Genomic DNA, 24,891 nt, shown 5'->3' with positions numbered 1-24,891 from the left:
GATGCACAGCTTCAAGAAGAGGTAACCACGTGGTTGAAGGCGCAGGCGGCCGAATTTTACGACGAAGGAATTTCCAAGCTCGTCCATCGCTACGATAAGTGCCTTAATTTAAATGGCAACTATGTAGAAAAGTAGTATATAAGTGTGGGTTTCATCTGTATATAATAAAAAAAATTTCCAATACTTTATTTATTTTTAATTCCAAAACATAATGTACTTAGTGGATAGCCCTCGTATTTGTATGGAGTGTAGCCATGTATGGAAGTGAAACATGGACGATAAATAGTTTAGACAAGAAGAGAATAGAAGCTTTCGAAATGTGGTGGTACAGAAGAATGCTGGAGATTAGATGGGTAGATCACATAACTAATGAGGAGGTAGTGAATAGAATTGGGGAGAAGAGGAGTTTGTGCCACAACTTGACTAGAAGAAGTGATCAGTTGGTAGGACATGTTCTGAAGCATCAAGGGATCACCAATTTGGTACTGGAGGGCAGCGTAGAGGGTAATAATCGTACAGGGAGACCAAGAGATGAAAACACTAAGCAGATTCAGAAGGATGTAGGCTGCAGTAGGTACTGGGAGATGAAGAAGATTGCACAGGATAGAGTAGCATGGAGAGCTGCATCACACCAGTCTCAGAACTGAAGACCACAACAACAACAATATGTAAGTTATGTATTTCCTGTAAGATAATGTGTAAGCAAGACAAGCTGACATATCCAACCCAAAAATACAAAGAGAAATGCACTGACAAATAAAGGTCATTGTACCCCTTCGGCACAAACTTAAATAAGCTGTACGAGTTTATACAAAACACTGTGCATCTCCATTACATGTCACAGTGTGGGGGCAATTGTATAGGTACATAAGGAAAAGCCCCACCAAACTATAACAAAAATTTAAAACCACGCGCCCGCTGTATTTTTTTTTTTTTTTTTTTTTTTTAAATAGGGAGACTCCGTCTTTAGTTCTTGAGGGGAGAAGACATATTTTTTGTAAGATTTGTGTGGTAGCCATTTGTGTTGTCTGAATAATAATGATTATTTGTGCAAAACCACGAAAGTTTTCCTTTCTTCTGTGCAATACATAAATGTCATGTCACCAATGCAGCCTGCATGTATATAGAAGAAGTCCGATAAATGAAATTTACATTACCTACACAGTCAAGAAGAATAAGCTTTGCGGCATCAGAAGAAGAAGCATCTAACATGGAGTGTGTAGATCTCTACTACAAGGAAGTTAAGTTCAGCTTAATATGGACTCAAAGGAGAGAAAATCTAAAAACTAAAATTTGGGCATTAATTGAAAATAATTGATTTCTATTAATCTCTTTATTTATGTACCCTTTCTTATTATTCCTATTTATATGTACACATATATAAATTTGCAAAAGTTGCCAGAGAGTGCCAGATAAGAGGCGTCACCGCGCTTGTGCAGCAATGGTGACGTAGGAAGCCCATTTGTTCATATGTGTAAAACATTAAAAGATCTTACATTATGTCATAAAAGAAACACAAGGCACCAGAGTATACTCCAAGAGCGTCGGAATTTCGTGAACCATACTAAAATTCATAGTTCGTCTTACATTGCACGTTCGTATGTCCAGATTCCCAATGATGTATGCCTCGACCTGATATGAAGCTTTTCAGTGTGCCTTTCAGGATGTAAATTTTCTTGAAGTACTAGTACTGTATTATCTCATGTTTGGTTCTTTATTATGGCATAATGCCACATGAAAACGTGCACTTGAAATGCAGCATACAGTTGAAACTAGCCAACTCAGCAGGAAAGCTTAATAAAAGCCGAATTTCTTTAGCAAACCAACAAAAATAACTTTATTGTTTTGCAATGCAATTAATGCTTGACTGTCAGAAAGGTGGAAATAAAACAAAATCTGAAACTAGTAACATATTTTAGGCTTTCGTAATTATGTGAATGTACTTTAATTCATTTGATAGCTTCCAGCCACAGAAATTCATCTAGTTTTCGTTTAATGTGAGAGTAGTAAATGAAGAGGAAACAGAAAAATCGCTAAATGTAACCACGGGTCACGTGGAGACTCTTCTCCCCCCCCCCCCCCTCCTCCCCACCACTATAACTCAGACTGCTCTGCCCATCAGAACGTCAAAAATTAAAAAAACTTTTCAAAAATAAGTTCATTTTGTAGCGCCCATCTTTCTGAAGAGTCAGATACATAAAACATATATCTCCGAGGAAATGTATGACACATTATTTGGTCTTAAGTGTGCAGTGCAATGCCACGCCTCTTCAAACACCATTCTCATACGCATGTCACTGTATTTCGCTCTGTGGAACTCAAACTTGTATATTTTGTAATGGATGCCATCAAACTATTTCAGGACAGTGGAATTTAAAATGTCCTGTAGTGCCTCTCCTGCTTCCAGTCAGCCGGTTTGACATCCTGCCCCACTTTTTTTTATGTACTAAAAACCTCGCAATTAATACTGGATAGGATTATTTGTAACTGGGAGAACAAGAACTCTTCAGAAAATCTGGACTCTTTATTGCCTATTAGCAAATAACTTGCTTTTCTGTGTGACATAAAATTAAATATAGGATACCTAAAACCAGTAAAGACCAGAGACAGGCATGACAGTACACATTTCTTCAATCCTTAGGTCCTAGTGATTTTTATCTCTAATCTCGCTACAGTTTTACATGATGTGCTTTCCTTTCTGCGAAAGAACTATTACCTTATCAAAGTTTGTCAAATGTTTCGCTACATGAAAAAATAGAAATGTTGTCTAATAATGAAAAAGCTCTTAGTACAAATAGTACCCAAGACTGGGGTGGTTTCTCGATCTGATTACGTCTATTTTGTCACTATGTACTGGAGAAAACAAATTAGGCCTTTCTAATATTTCAGCAATTGTAACACACACCAAATAAGTGAGACTGTTTTGGCAATAATGAGCATTTTTATAATACGTCAGAATATAATTCAAGTACCAATATGAAATAACCATTTGGCCTACTACAAGCAAAACGCTTTACGTTAGGAAACAGTTTCACATTTCATTCATATGCTACAGTTTCTCATCGACGAGACCGAAAAGTAGTAGAACGAAATTTTTGTATAAATTTGGAATCGTCATATTCTTCCATAATTTGTGTGATGTCCCCGTTTCTTCTCCTTCCTCGTTCTAACAAACAGTCTTGTCATCACTAATTCTGTAACTATTCCTACCACTGTCAAAACTCATTCTCCGGTTAACTTTACTGACCCTGGCACAATCTCCAGTTTAGTTATCCAGCGATTATTCTTTGATTAGGCGTAATTACGTGTTAGTACAATGCATTTTCCGCACTACTCCCAGAATGGAACTTACGCGGCTGCTAGCCAGGGACTATGACTGGCCCTGTCTAGTGTAGCAATCTAGCCAGAAATTTTCTGTCAAAATTTCACTTTCTTGGATACACCGAGAAGAAAATACGTAATCTTCTTACCTGTTGTTCCTGTTAGTCGTTTATTTCCACTCTGGTGGTCTGAATCTATGGATTTCTCTAGTAATTAAAACAACTCTGAACATTCACAAACCGAATCAACCACATTAACAAGCAGCAGTTAGCATTCACCGGTTCGGCTTTATTGTGCTCAGCTCGTATAGCCCCGTCCCATTTTATCTGCAGGAAAGTTTATTTCTAGATGCGATGAGGATTCCCCTGGCAGAGACATCACATACACTATGCACACATTCAAAAATCAACTTATAATTCATTCAGAAATCAACTTAGAATGTGTTCAAAAACCAGCAGAGGTGCGTTTCAAAATCATATGAATAATCGATAGATCGACGTGTGCTGGATGCTAGGTGCTTTGTGAAACAAGGTTTTTTTCCTCAAGAATATGAATTTTGCCCCTCCCCCAAAACTGCTGCCCATTTCAGATACCCCAGTTTGCCTCCCCCCCCCCCCCCCCCCCCACTAGATCCGGGCCTGCTGTGCACGCATGAATCTGGCGGCTTGGGTGCACCAATAAAACTTTTCCAGGTAGCATGTGGGTGGTTGCTGCTTACATAGCCAATAGCCACATTTCTGTAGCCAGAAGTGGGAGAAGGTGCGACTCAACTGTGCATGTGCATGAGCCCGCTCGTAACTGATTAAATGAGTCTAATGTACACAATTGTGACGTCACGCTCATCGGAGGCAATTTGTTGTTATGAAGCACTGCATAGTCTTCCGAAAGCCTTTGACACATTTTGCTGTTGGTCAGACGCTTGTACGTGTTATTTTATATGGCAAATTTCCTTTGCAATTTAAGTTTCATTTTCATTTTTTCTCTCGTTCATGTTTTAATGCGGCAGTATTATTCTGCAGTAGTAGGATACAATAATAGCCTTTATTAGCGTATCGGTTCTTACCATTCAAAATTACAAAAATTTAACTGAAAACTAAATCCTGGAATTCTAAAAAAATTCCCAGGTTTTTCCCAGTTTCCTCCCAGATGAAAAAATTCCCAAGTTTTTCCCAGATCACCCAGTTGTCCCCAGTTATATAAACCCTGTTTTGACACATATTGCTGTCGGTGCACATGTGTGTGTGCGCGCTGTGTTTTGTTGCTGTAAATAAAGCATTTTCTTTGCAGCTGATGTATTCTAGTGTTATTCTCTCGTTTATGTTTTATTGCTGCAGTAGCAAGTTGAACTATAATTCTTCATTACGGTATCAGTTCTTACCATTCAAAATTACAAAAATTTAACAGAAAATTAAAGCAATGAAAAAAATTTCTGAGTTTTTCCTGGATTTCATGGTTGTTCTAGGACGCATACAACCTGTTTAACACTTTGTGGTAAATTTCCATGAAAGAATGAAACATTTTTGATGTGCCTCCATGGTTGGAAAGCTTGATTATTCCAAGGATCATATAAAGAATTTCACCACTGTACAGTGTACAGCTGTCTATATTGGTTACCGTATCAACTGCAACTAGAAATGGAAAAAAAAATCGAGTTTTGTGCTGTTATGAAACATTGTCATTTGAAGGGCTGGACTGCAGCACATACCAAAACAGAACTGGATTAAGTTCATGAAGGCTCTGCAATATCATTGAAGACCATTTTTTTTTTAGATTAATGAATTTAAACATGGTCTGGTAAGCACGTAAGATGAACCACACTCTGGTCGTCCATTTGAGGTCACCCCAAAAGAAATCATTGACGAAATCCATGAAATGGTAATGCAAGACTGCAGAATAAAAATTCATGAGACTTTACACATCTCAACTTACCACGTACATAGCATCCTGCATAGAGAACTGACTACGAAGAAGCTGTGTGCAAGTTGGGTGCCCTGATTGCTCACAGTTGACCAAAAGTACAACAGGCACAACATTTCAACACAATGTCTAGCAAACTTTAATCACAATCTACAAGACTTTTTGCTCCAGTTTGTGACTGCTAATGAAACCTGGATCCATCACTACTCACCAGAATCAAAATGGCACAAAATAATTGACAAATGCTGATGAAAGTGCATCAAAAAAGTCAAAGACCATTTTCTCTGTTGATTAGGAGATGGCCAGTATTTTTTGGGATTCTCATGGAATAATTCTCAGAGATTATTGGAAACAGACAGAATCCTAATTGGACCCTATTATGCTTCATTTCGGATTTTTTGAAAATTGTGTTGGCTGAAAAAAAGACCAAGGTCGGCATGCAAAAAAGTGCTCTTTCACCAGGATAATGCACCATCTCACACATCAGCAATAAGAATGGCAAAAGTGCATGAACTGGGCTTTGAATTGGTTCCTCATCCACTCTACTCATCAGACTTTGCTCCAAATGACTTCTTCCTCTTCCCTAACTTGAAACTTTGGCTTGCTGGGAAGAAATTTTCATCAAATGTTAAAGTGATAACTGCACTCAATGAGTATGTTGCGGAGTTTGACAAAACCTACTTTTCCAATGGAACAAAAAAGCAGCAGGATTGCTGGACCAAGCATACATCTCTCACAAGGACCCTGTCGAGAAATAAGGTTAGTTGTTTGCAAAACAAAAAATTTTTCCTGCTTTTTTATTGACTTATAAAACCATCCTCCTACTTACTATTCAAAAGTTGTTATAAAATGCCAAGAACAGCTAAATGTTACACAGTTCATTTTGTGTGGCCTGTAACTGATGAGAGACACAATTGTGTTTTAAATGTTGTAAAGAATCTGCAGAGTTATCAGAACAATGCAGGATTTTTTTTCCTTTTTGTCGACATGTAATTCAGTGAACAGTAAATGTTTTTGTGGGTGTTTCTTTGGAATTTCAGAAAGCAATTCTTTTGTTCTTAAACTTTCATTGAATGTTATTCTGAAATTAGTATTAAAATTTAATTATTATGCCATATTTACGTTTCAATTACTGATGAAGTTTCAGAACAACTAAAGTCACCTTGCAAACCATAATCATCACATAACAGATAATCAGAGCACATGTACTGAGCTGTAGTAATAAAACTTTTGGTCTTTATTACCTTGTCATGTGACAAATTGGAAAATTAAAGATCTGTGTTGGTCAGCTTCACCCCATGTCAATATTCCCTGTTCGTAAAAGTTTGTTTGGTTAGAGTATTGGCATCGGTGTACTGCTGATTTCACTTCTGCATCTATCGCAAAGCGTCGGGCGGTCAGGAATTTCTTCATGGAACCAAACAGATGAAAGTCCAATGGTGCAAGGTCCGGATTGTATGGTGGATGTTGGAGCACTTCCCATCCAAATTTTCTCATGAACAGGAGCAACAACATGGTGGCGGGCATAGTCATGATGAAGTCTGACACCGTCAGCATTAAAGTTGTGTCATTTGTCAAGTTAAGCTGCGTTGAGCCAAGTCCACCAATAACACACCATCACACCATGCACATCCCGGAAGACTGTCACAAGCACTTTCCTAACAGACTGAATCACTTTGAATTCTTTTGATACTTGGGAACCGGCATGTTTCCACTCCATAGAAGCCTGCTTGTTTAAGGGCATGTAGTGGTATGCCCACAACTCATCACCAGTGACAATTCCTTTCATAACATCATGCCCATTTGTAGGGAATGCATTAAGTGATCCACATTTATCATCATTCGCCAAACGTTGTGGTTGTCTGTCAGGTTCTTAGGTATCCAGCAAGAAACAACTTTACAAAATTTCCATGTGTCATGACCAATATTGTACACTGCATCATAGGAAATGTTGAACTTTTGCAATAATATTCGCAGCTGCACATGCCAGTCTTTCAAAATTGCTGTCTCAATGGGTCTGACACTTTGCAGAGTTGCAGCTGTTACCAGCTGCCCAGCGAGTGATTAATCACTAAGGTTCACATGGCCCTCTTGGAAGAATGGACACCACCTGGAGACATTTTTTTTGTCCACACAGTCATCCCCGTGCATGTCACACATGTCCCTCTGAATTTCACTTGGTTTATGCCCTTTGGCCCACAAATATTCAACTACACTGTGCAGCTCTTCACAAGTTGACAAAGGTAACACGTGCGCCATTTTTGTTTTGTAGCTCAGGCTTCTCCTGCTAGAGCAGCATGTGAAAACAAGATTCCCTCTATAGTGCAAACTTCAAACTATATTCTCAGGAAATTTCAACATGCCAGCTGCAGTACCAGGGGATAAAAAATTATTGTTTATTACTTTCCGATCCTCCCTCAATTAATTTTATGGTTGAAGTTCCTTGAGTCATAAAACCTGAGTTCAACTAATGCTGGCCAAGTATTTCAGGAATTAAGTCATATCCCATTATCTAGTACACTACAATATATTGGGATTCCAATTAGTTGTATTCAACCTGGAAAGCTTATGCACAAAAACCTACATTATCACTAACAATTTAAGTGAATAAAACATTAAATTTATTAATTATCTTCCTACCTAAGGTAAGTACAAAATTACCAAAACAGAAACGCAAACAATAACAACTTACATCAGACCAAGACATGAAGCTAGCTGCACTTTGATCCCAGCTAGACGAATCAGTATCAAAATACTCCAAATCTTGCAATTTGCTGAAAGAGTCCCTAAAAGGATCATCTGATGAAGCACTGAAAAAAAGTAGTAAAGGTATTACCTACAGTACTCACTGTACATTCGTCAATAAACCCCAGATTGCACATATTAATATACCCTTCCCACGAAGTATCTCAGCAAGAACCAAACGCTTGAGGTGGAGAGCAAGGGCGAAACAGCGAGGAGTAGGGCAAGGAGAAAGGTCAAGGGGTAAGAGCTGTGGGAGAGTTGGGAATAGCCAAAGGGGAGGGGACGCAAGCACCAACAGTGAGGGGCACTCAGGGGCCGAAGAGAGGGGGACACACGGGGCGAGGGAGGGAGGGGGGAGTGCCAAAGGAGGGAGGGAGGGGGCAGGGGGGAGGGGGGAGGGAGGAAGAAGGGAGGGGGGTGGGAGGAAGAAGGGGGGAGGATGGAGGAAGAAGGGGGGGGATGGAGGAAGAAGGGAGGGGGGATGGAGGAAGAAGGGAGGGGGGAGGGCCGAAGGAGGCAGGAAGAAGGGAGGGGGAGGACCGAAGGAGGGAGGAAGAAGGGAGGGGGGAGGGCCGAAGGAGGGAGGAAGAACGGAGGGGGGAGGGCCGAAGGAGGGAGGAAGGAGGGAGGGGGGAGGGCCGAAGGAGGGAGGAAGGAGGGAGGGGGGAGGGCCGAAGGAGGGAGGAAGGAGGGAGGGGGAGGGAGGAAGGAGGGAGGAAGGAGGGAGGGGGAGGGAGGAAGGAGGGAGGGGGAGGGAGGAGGGAGGGGGAGGGAGGAAGGAGGGAGGAAGAAGGGAGGGGGAGGGAGGAGGGAGGGGGAGGGAGGAAGGAGGGAGGAAGAAGGGAGGGGGAGGGAGGAAGGAGGGAGGAAGAAGGGAGGGGGAGGGAGGAAGAAGGGAGGGGGAGGGAGGAAGAAGGGAGGGGGAGGGAGGAAGGAGGGAGGAAGAAGGGAGGGGGAGGGAGGAAGGAGGGAGGAAGAAGGGAGGGGGAGGGAGGAAGGAGGGAGGAAGAAGGGAGGGGGAGGGCCAAAGGAGGGAGGAAGAAGGGAGGGGGAGGGCCAAAGGAGGGAGGAAGAAGGGAGGGGGAGGGCCAAAGGAGGGAGGAAGAAGGGAGGGGGAGGGCCAAACGAGGGAGGAAGAAGGGAGGGGGAGGGCCAAACGAGGGAGGAAGTAGGGAGGGGGAGGGCCAAAGGAGGGAGGAAGTAGGGAGGGGGAGGGCCAAACGAGGGAGGAAGTAGGGAGGGGGAGGGCCAAAGGAGGGAGGAAGTAGGGAGGGGGAGGGCCAAAGGAGGGAGGAAGTAGGGAGGGGGAGGGCCAAAGGAGGGAGGAAGTAGGGAGGGGGAGGGCCAAAGGAGGGAGGAAGTAGGGAGGGGGAGGGCCAAAGGAGGGAGGAAGTAGGGAGGGGGAGGGCCAAAGGAGGGAGGAAGAAGGGAGGGGGAGGGCCAAAGGAGGGAGGAAGAAGGGAGGGGGAGGGCCAAAGGAGGGAGGAAGAAGGGAGGGGGAGGGCCAAAGGAGGGAGGAAGAAGGGAGGGGGAGGGCCAAAGGAGGGAGGAAGAAGGGAGGGGGAGGGCCAAAGGAGGGAGGAAGAAGGGAGGGGGAGGGTCAAAGGAGGGAGGAAGAAGGGAGGGGGGAGAGTCAAAGGAGGGAGGAAGAAGGGAGGGGGGAGGGTCAAAGGAGGGAGGAAGAAGGGAGGGGGGAGGGTCAAAGGAGGGAGGAAGGAGGGAGGAAGGAGGGAGGAAGGAGGGAGGGGGAGCAGGAGGGTCGAAGGAGGGAGGAAGAAGGGAGGGGGGATGGCCGGAGGAGGGAGGAAGAAGGGAGGGGGGACGGCCGGAGGAGGGAGGAAGAAGGGAGGGGGGACGGCCAGAGGAGGGAGGAAGAAGGGAGGGGGGACGGCCGGAGGAGGGAGGAAGAAGGGAGGGGGGACGGCCGGAGGAGGGAGGAAGAAGGGAGGGGGGACGGCCGGAGGAGGGAGGAAGAAGGGAGGGGGGACAGCCGGAGGAGGGAGGAAGAAGGGAGGGGGGACGGCCGGAGGAGGGAGGAAGAAGGGAGGGGGGACGGCCGGAGGAGGGAGGAAGAAGGGAGGGGGGACGGCCGGAGGAGGGAGGAAGAAGGGATGGCGGACGGGCAGAGGAGGGAGGAAGAAGGGAGGGGGGACGACCGGAGGAGGGAGGAAGAAGGGAGGGGGACGGCCGGAGGAGGGAGGAAGAAGGGAGGGGGACGGCCGGAGGAGGGAGGAAGAAGGGAGGGGGGACGGCCGGAGGAGGGAGGAAGAAGGGAGGGGGGACGGCCGGAGGAGGGAGGAAGAAGGGAGGGAGGACGGCCGGAGGAGGGAGGAATAAGGGAGGGAGGACGGCCGGAGGAGGGAGGAAGAAGGGAGGGAGGAAGAAGGGAGGGAGGACGGCCGGAGGAGGGAGGAAGAAGGGAGGGGGGACGGCCAGAGGAGGGAGGAAGAACGGAGGGGGGACGGCCGGAGGAGGGAGGAAGAAGGGAGGGGGGACGGCCGGAGGAGGGAGGAAGAAGGGAGGGGGGACGGCCGGAGGAGGGAGGAAGCATGGAGGAAGAAGGGAAAGGGGAGGGTCGGAGGAGGGAGGAAGTGGGGAGGGGGAGGGTCGGAGGAGGGAGGAAGTGGGGAGGGGGAGGGTCGAAGGAGGGATGAAGAGGGAGGGTCAAAGGAGGGAGGGGTAGGGAGAGGGGAGGGTCGAAGGAGGGAGGAGGTAGGGTCAAAGGAGGGAGGGGGGCTGGAAGTGGGTAGGGTCGAAGGAGGGAGGGGGGTTGGGAGGGGGTAGGGTCGAAGGAGGGAGGGGGGTTGGGAGGGGGTAGGGTCTAAGGAGGGAGGGGGTAGTGTCGAAGGAGGGAGGGGGTAGTGTCGAAGGAGGGAGGGGGTAGTGTCGAAGGAGGGAGGGGGTAGTGTCGAAGGAGGGAGGGGGTAGTGTCGAAGGAGGGAGGGGGTAGAGAGGAGGTAGTGTCGAAGGGGGGAAGGGGTAGGGAGGGGTAGGGTCAAAGGAGGGAGGGGGTTACGGAGGGGGTATGGTCGAAGGAGGGAGGGGGTACGGAGGGGGTATGGTCGAAGGAGGGAGGGGGTACGGAGGGGGTATGGTCGAAGGAGGGAGGGGGGTACTGAGGGGGTATGGTCGAAGGAGGGAGAGGGGTACTGAGGGGGTATGGTCGAAGGAGGGAGAGGGGTACGGAGGGGGTAGGGTCAGAGGGAGGGGGTAGGGTCGGAGGGAGGGGGGTAGGGAGGGGGTAGGGGCGAAGGAGGGAGCGGGAGGGTCGATGGAGGGAGGGGGAGGGTCGATGGAGGGAGGGGGGAGGGTCGAAGGAGAGAGGGGGGTAGGGGGGGGAGGGCTGAAGGAGGGAGCGGGTAGGGAGGGGGAGGGCTGAAGGAGGGAGGGGGGTACGAAGGGGGAGGGCAGGAGGGGCAGGGTTGGGGTAGGGGAGGGCCGAAAGAGGGAGGGGGTGAGGTGGGTGAGGGCTGAAAGATGGAGGGGGTAGGGAGGGGAGGGCGGAAAGAGGGAGGGGATAGGGAGGGGAGGGCCAAAAGGGGGACGGGGAAAGGGCCGAAAGGGGGACGGGGAGAGGGCCGAAAGGGGGACGGGGAGAGGGCCGAAAGGGGGACGGGGAGAGGGCCGAAAGGGGGACGGGGAGAGGGCCGAAAGGGGGACGGGGAGAGGGCCGAAAGGGGGACGGGGAGAGGGCCGAAAGGAGGACGGGGAGAGGGCCGAAAGGGGGACGGGGAGAGGGCCGAAAGGGGGACGGGGAGAGGGCCGAAAGGGGGACGGGGAGAGGGCCGAAAGGGGGACGGGGAGAGGGCCGAAAGGGGGACGGGGAGAGGGCCGAAAGGGGGACGGGAAGAGGGCCGAAAGGGGGACGGGAAGAGGGCCGAAAGGGGGACGGGAAGAGGGCCGAAAGGGGGACGGGAAGAGGGCCGAAAGGGGGACGGGAAGAGGGCCGAAAGGGGGACGGAAAGGGGGACGGGAAGGGGGCCGAAAGGGGGACGGAAAGGGGGACGGGGAGAGGGCCGAAAGGGGGACGGGGGAGAGGGCCGAAAGGGGGACGGGGAGAGGGCCGAAAGGGGGACGGGGAGAGGGCCGAAAGGGGGACGGGGAGAGGGCCGAAAGGGGGACGGGGAGAGGGCCGAAAGGGGGACGGGGAGAGGGCCGAAAGGGGGACGGGGAGAGGGCCGAAAGGGGGACGGGGAGAGGGCCGAAAGGGGGACGGGGAGAGGGCCGAAAGGGGGACGGGGAGAGGGCCGAAAGGGGGATGGGGAGAGGGCCGAAAGGGGGACGGGGAGAGGGCCGAAAGGGGGACGGGGAGAGGGCCGAAAGGGGGACGGGGAGAGGGCCGAAAGGGGGACGGGGAGAGGGCCGAAAGGGGGACGGGGAGAGAGGGAGGAACGAAAGAGGGAAGGGGAGGGGGAGGGACGGAGGGGTTGGGAAGTGAAGGGACGGTGGGGAAGGGAAGTGGAGGGACGGAGGGGAAGGGAAGTGGAGGGACGGAGGGGAAGGGAAGTGGAGGGACGGAGGGGAAGGGAAGTGGAGGGACGGAGGGGAAGGGAAGTGGAGGGACGGAGGGGAAGGGAAGTGGAGGGACGGAGGGGAAGGGAAGTGGAGGGGCAGAAGAGGAGGGGCAAAAGGGAAGGGTCGGGGGAGGGACGAAAGGGAAGGGTAGGTGGAGGGACATAAGGGAAGGGTAGGTGGAGGGACATAAGGGAAGGGTAGGGGGAGGGACATAAGGGAAGGGTAGGGGAAGGGACAATAGGGAAGGGGAAGGGGAGGGACAAAAGGGGAGTGGAAGGGACAAAAGGGAAGGGGAGTGGAAGGGACAAAAGGGAAGGGGAGTGGAAGGGACAGAAGGAAAGGGGAAGGGGAGGGACAAAAGGGAAGGGGCTGGACAAAAGGGAAGGGGAGGGACAAAAGGGAAGGGGCTGGACAAAAGGGAAGGGGAGGGACAAAAGGGAAGGGGAAGGACAAAAGTGAAGGGGAGGAACAAAAGGGAAGGGGAGGAACAAAAGGGAAGGGGAGGGACAAAAGGGAAGGGGAGGGACAAAAGGGAAAGGGAATGGGAGGGACGAAAGGGAAGGGGTGGTGAGGACAAAGGGGAGAGGGGAGGGGAGGGACTAAGGTGTAAGGGACGAAGGGGTGAGGGGGAGGGGAGGGACTATGGGGTGAGGGGGAGGGGAGGGACTAAGGAGAGAGGGGTAGTGGAGGGACAAGGGGAGAGTGGGAGGGACGAAGGGGAGAGGGAGACGGGGAGGGACGAAGGGGAGAGGGCGACGGGGAGGCACCAAGGATAGAGGGTGATGGGGAGGGACGGGAGGGACGAAGTGGGGAGGGGGGGCACTAAGGAGAGGGGCAGGAAGGGCAGGGAGGAAGGGGAGAGGGAGAGGTGGAGGGATGAGGTGTGGAGGGGGCAGGAAGAGGAGGGGGAGGGACGAAGGGAAGATGGACGAAAGAGGAGGGGGCGTGACAAAGGGAAGAGGGGGGACGAAAGGTGAGGAGGAGGGGCAAGGGGACAGGGTGCAAGAAAAAGGAGGGGGGAGGGACAATGGGGAAAGCAAAGGGGGAGGGGCGAAGGGGAGAGGCAGGGGATGAAGGGGAGTGGGGGAGTGACGAAGGGGACGGTGTGAGAGAGGGAGGCACGAGGGGGAGACAGGGAGGCACGGGGGGGAGAGAGGGTGGCACAGGGGGAGAGAGGGAGGCACGGGGGGAGAGAGGGACAGGGTGAGGGACGAAGAGAAGAAGGGGAGAGGGTGAGGGACGAAGAGAAGAAGAGCAAGGGGGGACGGGCAGACAACGAGGGGGGGGACGGGCAGACAACGAGGGGGGGACGGGCAGACAACGAGGGGGGGGACGGGCAGACAACGAGGGGGGGGACGGGCAGACAACGAGGGGAGGGACGGGCAGACAACGAGGGGGGGACGGGCAGACAACGAGGGGGGGACGGGCAGACAACGAGGGGGGGACGGGCAGACAACGAGGGGGGGACGGGCAGACAACGAGGGGGGGACGGGCAGACAACGAGGGGGGGACGGGCAGACAACGAGGGGGGGACGGGCAGACAACGAGGGGGGGACGGGCAGACAACGAGGGGGGGACGGGCAGACAACGAGGGGGGGACGGGCAGACAACGAGAGGGGGACGGGCAGACAACGAGAGGGGGACGGGCAGACAACGAGAGGGGGACGGGCAGACAACGAGGGGGACGGGCAGACAACGAGGGGGACGGGCAGACAACGAGGGGGACGGGCAAACAACGAGGGGGACGGGCAGACAACGAGGGGGACGGGCAGACAACGAGGGGGACGGGACAAAGGAAGAGGGGGGGACGGGTAGAGAACGAGGGGGAAGGGACAAAGGAAGAGGGCGGGGAAGGGCAGAGGGTCAGAGGGGAAGGGTCGAAGGAAGATAGAAGGTAAGGTCCAAAGGCAGATACAGGGAAAGGGCCAAAGGTAGAGAGAGGGGAAGAGCCAAAGGTAGAGAGGGGAAGAGCCAAAGGTAGAGAGGGGAAGAGCCAAAGGTAGAGAGGGGAAGAGCCAAAGGTAGAGAGGGGAAAAGGGCTGAAGAAGAGAGGGGGCAGGGAAGAGGGTGAAAGGGGAAGGTCCGAAGGAACAGAGGGGGGCAGGTCAAAGGGTGAAAGGGGGTCAGGGCAAAGGGTGAAAGGGGGTCAGGGCAAAGGGTGAAAGGGGGTCAGGGCAAAGGGTGAAAGGGGGTCAGGGCAAAGGGTGAAAGGGGGTCAGGGCAAAGGGTGAAAGGGGGTCAGGGCAAAGGGTGAGAGGGGGTCAGGGCAAAGGGTGAGAGGGGGTCAGGGCAAAGGGTGAGAGGGGGTCAGGGCAAAGGGTGAGAGGGGAAGGGCCAAAGGAAGATGGGGGAGAGCAGAGGATGAGAGGGGAAGGGCCAAGGGAAGAGTGGGGAGGGGAAGGGCCAAGGGAAGAGTGGGGAGGGGAAGGGCCAAGGGAAGAGTGGGGAGGGGAAGGGCCAAGGGAAGAGTGGGGAGGGGAAGGGCCAAGGGAAGAGTGGGGAGGGGAAGGGCCAAGGGAAGAGTGGGGAGGGGAAGGGCCAAGGGAAGAGTGGGGAGAGGAAGGGCCAAGGGAAGAGTGGGGAGAGCAGTGGGCGAGAGGGGAAGGGTCAAGGGAAGAGAGTGGGGAGAGCTGAGGGTGAGGGGAAAGGCCAAAGGAAGAGACAGCGAAGGGGTGAGGGAAGGGGGGAAGGGGGAAGGGGGGAGGGGGGAAGGGACGGGGAGGGGCAGGGGAAGGGATGAAGGAAGGGTGGGGGAAGGGACGATGCAGTGGGGGGAAGGTTCAACAGGGAGTGGGGGGAATGTTCGATGGGTAGTTGGGGGAAGGGTCGACGGGGAGTGGGGGGAAGGTTCGACGGGAAGTGGGCGGGGGGACAATGACATCAGAGGCAATGGCGGCAGAGGGGCACGAGTGGTGGGAAAGCAGGCATCAGGGACAATAGCGCGGGGAGGGGGGTCACGAGTGGTGGGAGCAAGGGCTAGGGCAGCAGGAGGTGAGGGTAGCTGGGTCAGGGAAAGTAGGAGGAGGGGTAGCAGCTGGGCAGCACAGTAGGGGTTGGGGTGTAGTGGCTTGGTAGTAGGATATAGGGTTGTGGTGGGGGTACTGGGTTGTGGTGGAGGTACTGGGCTGTGGTGGGGATATAGATTTAAGAAAAGTTGTAGGGGTGATTGGTGGGGTAGGTTGCGTAGAGTCGAGAAGGTCGGCAGGTGTTAGATGTGGGGTTGGGGGTGCAGAGTCAAGAAGGTGGTTAGGTGCACAAGGAGGTTTGATGGGTGTAGAGTCAACAAGGCGTGTGCATGTGAGTGCAGAGTTAAGCAACAATTGACATGCTTATGGACAAGGGCAGGGGCAGATGCTCTATTGTGGGTAGTGGCTATGGTGACGACAGGAGGAGGAGGAGGAGGAGAAGGAGGAGGACGACGAGGAGGAGGAGGAGCAGGGTGGGGGGGGGGGGGGAGGGGACACAGTGCTCCTATGCAGGCTGTTAATGAAGGTACAAGCATATGGAGTAATTCTCAAATATGTGAGTGTCTCGAAGACTTCTTATATAATAGAACCCAGCATGTTACCCTTGATGGTGAGTGTTCATCAGAAACAAGGGTAGCATCAGGAGTTCCCTGGTGAAGTGTGACAGGACTGCTGCTGTACTCTATATCCATAAACGATTTAGTGGACAGAGTGGGCAGCAGTCTGCTGTAGTTTGCTGATGATGCCGTGGTGTACGGTAAGAAGTCAAACTTGAGTGAATGTAGGAAGATGCGAGACAAAGTGGACGTTTGTCGAATGGCAGCTAGCCCTAAATGTGGAAAAATGTAAGTTAATGTGGATGAGCAGGAAGAACAAACCTGTAATGTCCTGTTGACACAATCAAATCAGTTTAAATATCTGTGCGAAATGCTGCAAAGCAATATGAGGTGGAACAAGCATGTGAAAATTGTGATAGGGAAGACAAATGGTTGACTTCCATTTATTGGGCGAATTTTAGGAAGGAGTGGTTCATCTGTATAGAAGACCACATATAGGACGCTGGTGCGACCTGTTCTTGAGTACTGCTCAAGGGTTTGGGATCCGCGCCAAGTCGGATGAAGGAAGACATTGAAGAAATTCAGAGGAGGGCTGCTAGTTTTGTTCCTGGTAGGTTTCAACAAAATGTAAGTGTTAAGGAGATGTTTCGGTTACTCAAATGGTAATCCTTGGAGGGAAGGCGCCCTTCTTTTCGAGAAACATTATTGAGTAAATTTAGAGAACCAGCATTTGAAGCTGACTGCCACACGATTCTGCTGCCACCAACACACATTCTGCGTAAGGACCATGAAGATAAGATACAAGAAATTAGGGCTCATACAAAGTCATTAAAGACAACTGTTTTTCCCTTGTTCTATTTGCGAGTGGTACAGGAGGGTAAATGACAAACAGAGGTACAGGGTACATCTGCCACGCACTTTACAGTGACTTGAGGAGTATCTATGTAGATGTAGAGGCAATGGGGTGGGATAGGATCTATGGTGGCAGGGGTAGGACCTACACTGGGGGTGTAGAGGCTATGGTGGTGAGAGTTAGGGGTGAGGGGGTTAGACGTAAGACAGTAGCTAGGAGTAGAGGGACAGGGACAGTATGTGCAGGGGCAGAGTGGCAGAAGCCAAGGGTCAGGAGGTGTGGGTGTGGGTGTGGGTGTGGGTGTGGTTGGGGCAAAGGGGGGGGGGGGATGCAAGTTTGAATGTTAAGCTTCTATGTTCAACTTCAATGAATTACAGTGCAAGTAGTTATTTCATTCATTCCATTATTAGTCAGATGTATTTGTATAGTCAAATTACAAAAATACAAATTAAGTTAAAAGTAGAAAACGGTGCAATTATGACCTGTCAGGAGTGCAACTATGACAGTCACAAATACCCACTCTTTTCATAAAATAATGTGAGGTCTTCAGTAATATAACAACTTAAAACTATCATCAGATCACATAGAAAATGTGTACTTACTTGCTCCATGCCACAATGTCTCAGGTAAAATAATTTGATTTAATACTTAATTATTTAAAGAAAGCAGATAAAACTCACGAGTTGTCACTGTCTTCTTGTTTAGCACCAGCTGTACTTCCATAATGAATATTTACTGGCATTGACAATGCCATATGAGAGAGATTGAAAGGATCCTTTGAATCCGAGGCATAATGCACAACATCAGCTGTCATTTCATCAACTGGTTCTGGAAGTTGCTGTCTGTGTCTAAGCTGAATTTTTTCACTTGTTCTGTAAAGGGCAAAAAATATTTTCATCAGTAATTCCTTTCCACTATAAGTGCCCAACAGAATGTTTTTCAATCCAACTTTAAACTATTTACACAAACGAATGATGGTAAACCAAATGCCAGAACATTCAAACAATAATAAATTACAACAAAAAACCCTAGAAGACATATATACTTCAGCAAATTATTGAATACGTGTATCTGACTTTTCTCTCTTAATGTTAGCCTCTTTGAAGTCCTAGTACTACAATCACGGTTTTACACTATTTTTTGAGAAAATATAAATATTGGTAACTATAAATGGCATTAATGAATACATACACTGATGAGCCAAAACCTTATGACCATTGCAACCACAACATTGGCTTTGCAGGAACGAGACGCAGTAACAAAAGTTTGTAAGTGGACCAGACATGGACAGGTGATAACCCTAGTGAAGATATGGGCATCAAATGGGGAAATTCACTGAGATAAGTGACTCTGACAAGAGCAGATTATTATTATGCAGAGCCTCTGAATGAGTATCTTGAAAACAGTGAAGCTCGTCAAATGTGGCATCTACTGTGAGAGGTAGGAGGAACTGAAACTACCACCGGATGCTAAATCATTGCATGTGCACGGCTCTTCAGAGAATGTGAGGTTCGGAGACTTGTCTGCTCTATAAAGTATGATATTGGTGATCTGTGGCTTCTCTGCTGAAAGAGCACAATGCTGGTGCACACAGAAGTGTTTCAGAGTACACCATTATTTGTACATTGTTGAACATGGACCTCTGCAGCAGACCACCTGTATGTGTTGACATGTTGACCCAACGACAAAGTCAATTATGATTGCAGTCAGCATGGGACCATCAGGATTCAACCACCGATCAATGGAAACATGTCGGCTCTTCACGCGAATCACATTTTTGCTACACTAGGTTGGTGGCTGTCTACACAAAGGTCATCATCAAGGTGAACCGCAGCTTGAAATGTGCAGCACATCATCGATGCAGGCTGGTGTGACCAATATTGTGCTATGGGAGAAATTCTCCTGCACTTGTATGGGACCTGTGGTAGTAATCGAAGACATGCTGACAGCTGCGAATCATCTGCATCCCCTCATGCTTTATGTCTTTCCTGATGGCAATATCACCTTTCAGGAGTATAATTGTCCATGTCTCGAAAATAGAACCATGCTACAGTTGTCAGAGGAGCATTATAGTGAACTGACATTGATGTCTCGGCTACCAAATTCACCTGATGTAAGTCATATTGAAGCCATCTGGGTCACTACCAGGTGCCATCACCATATATGCAAATCAGCAGCCTGTTATTTATTCAAGTTACACGACTTGTGCATGGACATCTAATGCCACATACCTCCAAAAACCTACCAACAAACCGTCAGATCCCTGATACACAGAACTGGTGAAGTTTTTCATTCCAAAGACGCACAAACAAGCTATTAGGCAGGTGGTTATACTGTTTTAGTTCATTAGTGTATACTGTTAAGCAGCAGTCAAAAAACTAGAATTTGTTTTTTGACTCACAGGAGAGCTTCACAGAAAAGATCACAAATCTGAATTGGTAGATGCTTGAAGGTACACGGCAATTATCCCACTAAAGTACTTACAAAGTTTCAAGAACTGGCTTTCAATGATCTATTTATTGCTGCAGTAGAGATTGTGATGGCAAGATTAGGATTAATAACAGCATTAATTACAGAGGCATTTCAACAATCATTCTTCCTGTGCTCCATCACAAATGGAACAGGAAGAAGCCTTAATAACTTGCTGGGACAATGGGAAGTACCCACTGTCATGCTCTTCACAGTGGTTTGCACAGTGTGGATGAAGAAGTTCAATACTATCCACACAATTCTGAAAATAAATAATAGAAGAATCAAGGAATATAGTAGAGCCCCCACCCCCTCGTATTCCTCCTGGTATGTATCGTTTGCTCCCACTGTGACTTTGCAGACAAAATTAGATTAATTTACAGAGCACACAAATGCATTTCAACTATCTTTCCCCACACACTCCAAATAAAATTGGAATATGAAGAAGCCCTAGTATTTGATATGATGGATGCTTTCTATTGACATAATCTTCAGTGGTTAGCAGAGTATGTATATCAATTATTGACTTGAACCGTTTGCAGATTTTTTTTTTTTTTTTTTCAAATACTTTGCTGCCTTTTCAGCACAAGGACTGGCACTACTATTTACTCCTACACTTGTGACATCTTCAAGAACGAAACATCTATCTTATGATAAGCCAAGTGGCAGGTCATTTATTTACATAAGAACAACAGAAGATACATAAGAACAACAGAAGATACATAAGAACAACAGAAGATACATATGAACAACAGAAGAGGCAAAATAAAATACTGCGATAAACCACAGCTGACTTGTTCAAATTCTGATTGCCTACTTCCGTTTGATTGATATCGTACAGTTAATACAGAGAATGGAATGGGCAAGTGGTTCTCTGCTGGAGGTGGGTGGAGGGTCCAGATGTCAAAAGTTCTTTATTGTTAACTAGCACGCATGCAGTAAGCAGGCAACAAGCATTTAACTTTGCACTCACGAACACCAGTGCGGATGCATCCCTGTAAGCGCTTCTCAAAGAGTAAGTCTAGTAGCCAGCAACTTTGGTTATCAGTGCATGCTGAGCAGCTGGCTGTTACCAAGTCAGGATGGCATGACAGGGTCTTGCCTTGGGTGTCCTGAGTGAGATAGGCCAGTGGCTAGCCTAGTTGAGACAGCAGTAACATCCAGATGACAAACCCTGGACCGATCTCTGGGGTGATGCATCTGGCATCATAGGACCCCAGTGGCATGGAACTCGGATGATCTCCATCCATACTTTGGACCTGTGGCGGACGGAGGACCTCCAGCTGACAGTGTCATGGAGATGGCAGCCAAGTGAAGGTGACATGATGGCTAGGCCCTTAGGCAGCAGTCAGTTTGCAGACCAGCAGCATCAATGACAAATGCATCAGAAGAATGTCAGTGACTCCATAGCAGAGACTGACACAAGATGGATGTCACTGGATAGCCCAACTGTATCAGTGATCTACTAGGCTAGCCTAGAAGTATATATACATGAAAAGGGGGTTGTTAATGGGGAAGAAAAGTACTCGTGAATACTTCAGAGCCTTTGAACCTTCTTGATGGCTGGATATAACCAGAGAAATGGGTTGGTACTGAGGAATTTGTCAATATGTTGAAATGCTGCTTCGGTTGACTGCAACCAATGCCTTGAATTTGGCAATGGGCTCCTGCCTGGACCTGTCCCATTACAATATGGAACTCATACAGGTCATCACTTCAGTCCAGATGCAGTGCCAAGGCAATGCAATGACTCAAGACCTTCCTGCACACAGGTGGGCAAACATCTGGCACACAGTCAGACAGCCAGGCTGCAGCCTACACGGCTGCAATTCAGAAATGCTTAAGGCCACTACACTACAATACTGGTGATGATGAAATGCTATTATTGGAACTGGAAGAAACCTGAGATAAGTGATTTGTGAGACACAAATGTCTGCCAATAATAGTGATTAAAGTCACAACGTGTCTGAGAGCATTGCTGTAATTATGAAATCTGAGACTTGTACATATTTGACAGCCCAAACTAAAACAGTCTGTTGTAAACCAGTTGTTGGTCTCTCTAGCTGCCACTGAGCTGTCTGGTAGAGCTGATTTTGCACTGTTGATTAGTGTGTTTTTGTCATAAACAAAATTTTTAAACCAACCTTAAGGCCACTGAAAGATAATTTATGCACATTAAGATCAATACTAGGCCCTGTACCAACTCTCTTGGGACCCCACTTTACATTTACCCATTCTGAGGTTCAGTTCATCCCTGTGACACAAAATCAGTGAGATTCTCTGTTATGAAGGTAAGACTTCAAACTTTGTCGATAGCACTACATTTCAGAAGCATCTATTTTCTTCTTGGACTTTGCATTCTACTTATCTGTGCTGTTTAACATCCATTTTTTCATTTCTGTACAAATGCTACACTCCACACAAAAAATTTCCAAAATTAATTCCTTTATGGTGTGTGTTAAAAGTCTCTTTCTTTTTTGGAAACCTGATCTTACTATTCGAAATTATCTTTTGTATCATCTTTACCTCTGCCATCAATCATTTTGCTTTCAGCAGATCAGAACTCATCTACTACTTTCTGCATCTCATTTCCCAATCTAATGCTCTCGCCAACTACATTTCATTACTCTTATTGATTTTCATCTCACAACCCCTTTGGAAGATGCTATACATTTCATTGAACTGCTCGTCCAAGTCCTATGGTGTTAGTGGCAAACCCCAAGTTTATTTCCCTCCGTCTAAACCAGGACGGCTCAACCCGCTGATTGCAATGAACCAGTCAATTTGCTTGGCTTCATGACCTGATCTTTCATGATCTTTGTCCAAACTCTGTTTACAGAAGCTACTTCTGTAAAATACGTGGTTTTTGAAAATAAGTATTTTGCACATGTTATGAGAAGATAAATCTGACAACACTGTCTTTGCCTCTTTCATATCCAGAGTATTTTAGTGCCTTTAACACTCACACCAAGCAACAGCCTTTCCTCCAGCTTGGTAAGATTGCTACTCACAAACTTGGCACTTTGTGAGTGAGGGTTGCAGGGAAAGCATTCAGCGTTTGCTGTGTCATAAGGTGCAGTGTGCAGGAAGGTGGTCTGGTGGGAGAGGGCAGGGTGGGGTGGGGTGGGGAGGGGAGGGAGGGGGGTGGAGGAAAGGAAGCAGCTCTGCCTCCAGTAGGCAACACAAACTTCTATGTTTGATCTTACATGAACGAACAATACGAATGACGGAGGTGGTGATGCATAAAATACTTTGTGTTGTGGAAATAGATATTGCTGTTCGTATTGACATGTCAAATAACCGCCTCATCAGTCATTTTCAAAACAACTGTGATCAAAATAGTACAATACACATCACAATGCTAGCACAGCTCAGCGACACTACAATCAATACCAGCAAATAGTATGCTGTACAACTGGCAACGAACATCTCCAAACCATTACAGCATGAAGTCTCCCGACCGTTGCCGAATGCTAATGACTGGAAATAGAGTCTACGCTTTAAGGAGTACTGCTATCTTTGATGGCACAACATATTGATATTCTACTTACTTACCACTGGCTTTCGGAACTTTCGAAGCGGAGTACACCTTTTCTCTGTGAAAGCACTGTCTTGCTAGATCAAGACAAAGCCTCAGCACTAAGGGTCACGTGCCATCTTTTATGGAGAGAAGAGATAGTATTGAACTTCTGTATGGAGTGGTCATGCATTGTCATGCCATAGATAAGTAACATGTAGAGCCTGGTAGAATTTGGAATTTATATTTGAAAGTATATGCGATTGCAGTCTTTCTCGGCGCATTCCACTGACGAATTCTTCTCAGGTTATCAGCTGAGTGGTGGCGTCGTCTTGTCACAACGTTTCAATGACTTTCGCACCCATCATCTGCTGGCGAAGTGATGGGCGGAAAACTCATTGAAACGTTACAACAAGACGACGCCACCACCCAGCTGATAACCAGAGATGAATTCATCAGTATATTTGAAAGTGTTACATCGGTTTATAGAAGCAAAGTATTTCAATAATTTCATGGAAAAGCACATGGGAATAATTTAGAGATTTATGGTTGATACAGCTTCACATTTGAGGATCAGTCATTGTTATGGAGAAACACAGCCATCATGGTAGAGAAACACATTGATAACGAAATGTAAATGAATAAGCTTCTATGTTTCATTAATGTGGAAATGCAATGCAGCAATTAATGGTTTAGAGTGAATGCAAAATAAACATAACTGTTAAATGAGACTTTATCAGTGTAGGCATTGTTAAGGAAATGTGTTAAGTGCAAAAGAAACAAGAAACTAATTTGACTTGTTTTGTTGTTATTTCAAAGCGACATTCTTTCTTCTTTAATTACGTAACTATAAAATTTGAAAAGTATAAGTGACACATTTTCATTTAAGGCACATGGTCATGTTATTTTCGTGTGATCTCTATTTAAACCTTCCATACTTTAGTCCGACAGTCAGACAGTGCAAAAATAAACAGAAAAGTCATTAATGAGAAAAGCGAGGAGCTTTACGATGTGCCAAGTTATACTTCTCACTTAGTAATGTGTTACTGGCAAGAAAATGCAGTTAAACACAGAAAAGTTTACCACTTCTCTGAGGAATGAGAACAGTTTTTTGTTATAGTGCATAAAGATACGTAATGCTGCTTTAGTCATATCTAAAATGGGAAATACTCAATGACATTTTAGAACACTTCACAAAAGCTCCAAACTGGAAGCAGCGGCTGGTAGTGAGTTGAGGATGAAGAAACTTTCTAATATTATAAGTAAATTACAATCACAACAATCACTTTTTGCAAAGCCTATAAGTATGACTATGCGTGCTTTGTAGAGACATTTTGAAAATGGCACACATTATGAGTATTCTTGCAAAAATTGTACATTCAATTTGATCAAAATCACTGCTGAGAAGAAAGTTTAGAATGCTACTAGAAGAGATGGTTAGCCTATGTGGAGACCTGCTATTCTGCACCAAAGTTTAATGGCTGAGTAGAGGTAACAGATTTAGAGAACTTCTGCCAGCAATAAAATCTTTTGTGTCTGAAAGAGAGGGAGATTACTTATAACTGTACAAGTTGAGCTGCTTGTTGGACCTGCCATCTGTAACTGATACAACATTTTAGCTAAATGAGTTAAACAAAGAACTTCAAGGAAAAACTAAACCATCATAATTCTAAATCTAAGGTGATTCATGCAAAAAGTTGACCTTCGAATAGTACAGTTACAGAAAATAAAACGTACACACTTTCTTTAAATATATTCACACCTGAAGGATCAACAAAAATCATTAGAGCAAAAGTCTGCGAAGTAGTATATCGCCAACCTGACAGCACTGAAGACAGAGTCTGAAAATAAATTTTTAGATTTCGAGACAGTGGAATCTGTTCTCGCTTTCACAACTCAACCTTTCCAAAAACTGGATGTGGAAGATATTTCAAGTGAAATGAGTACTCTTTTCTCATGCAGTGAGACTGAACCTTAAGGAAATAAATCAGTTCAAAATGACTTTTCCTAAAAGTCACGATACAATGAAGA

The 24,891-nt window shown here is 47.7% G+C and overlaps 1 protein-coding gene across 4 annotated transcripts in view; it reads right to left on the bottom strand.

The window, feature by feature from the left end:
* LOC124716288 overlaps positions 1-24,891 on the bottom strand; it is a 125,902-nt gene that overhangs the window by 59,288 nt on the left and 41,723 nt on the right. For all 4 annotated transcript variants that reach the window (XM_047243165.1, XM_047243174.1, XM_047243193.1 and 1 more), the window contains 2 exons: positions 17,555-17,746; positions 7,931-8,048 (listed from right to left, as the gene is read on the bottom strand). In XM_047243165.1, coding sequence (XP_047099121.1) covers positions 7,931-8,048; positions 17,555-17,746 — 310 coding nt within the window. The remainder of the gene's footprint in view (positions 1-7,930; positions 8,049-17,554; positions 17,747-24,891) is intronic.

The sequence above is a fragment of the Schistocerca piceifrons genome, chromosome 1, assembly GCF_021461385.2.
Source record: "Schistocerca piceifrons isolate TAMUIC-IGC-003096 chromosome 1, iqSchPice1.1, whole genome shotgun sequence".
NCBI classification, from domain to species: domain Eukaryota; kingdom Metazoa; phylum Arthropoda; class Insecta; order Orthoptera; family Acrididae; genus Schistocerca; species Schistocerca piceifrons.
The sequence above is the reverse complement of the archived record's forward strand: the minus strand, read 5'-3'. Positions and strand labels throughout refer to the sequence as shown.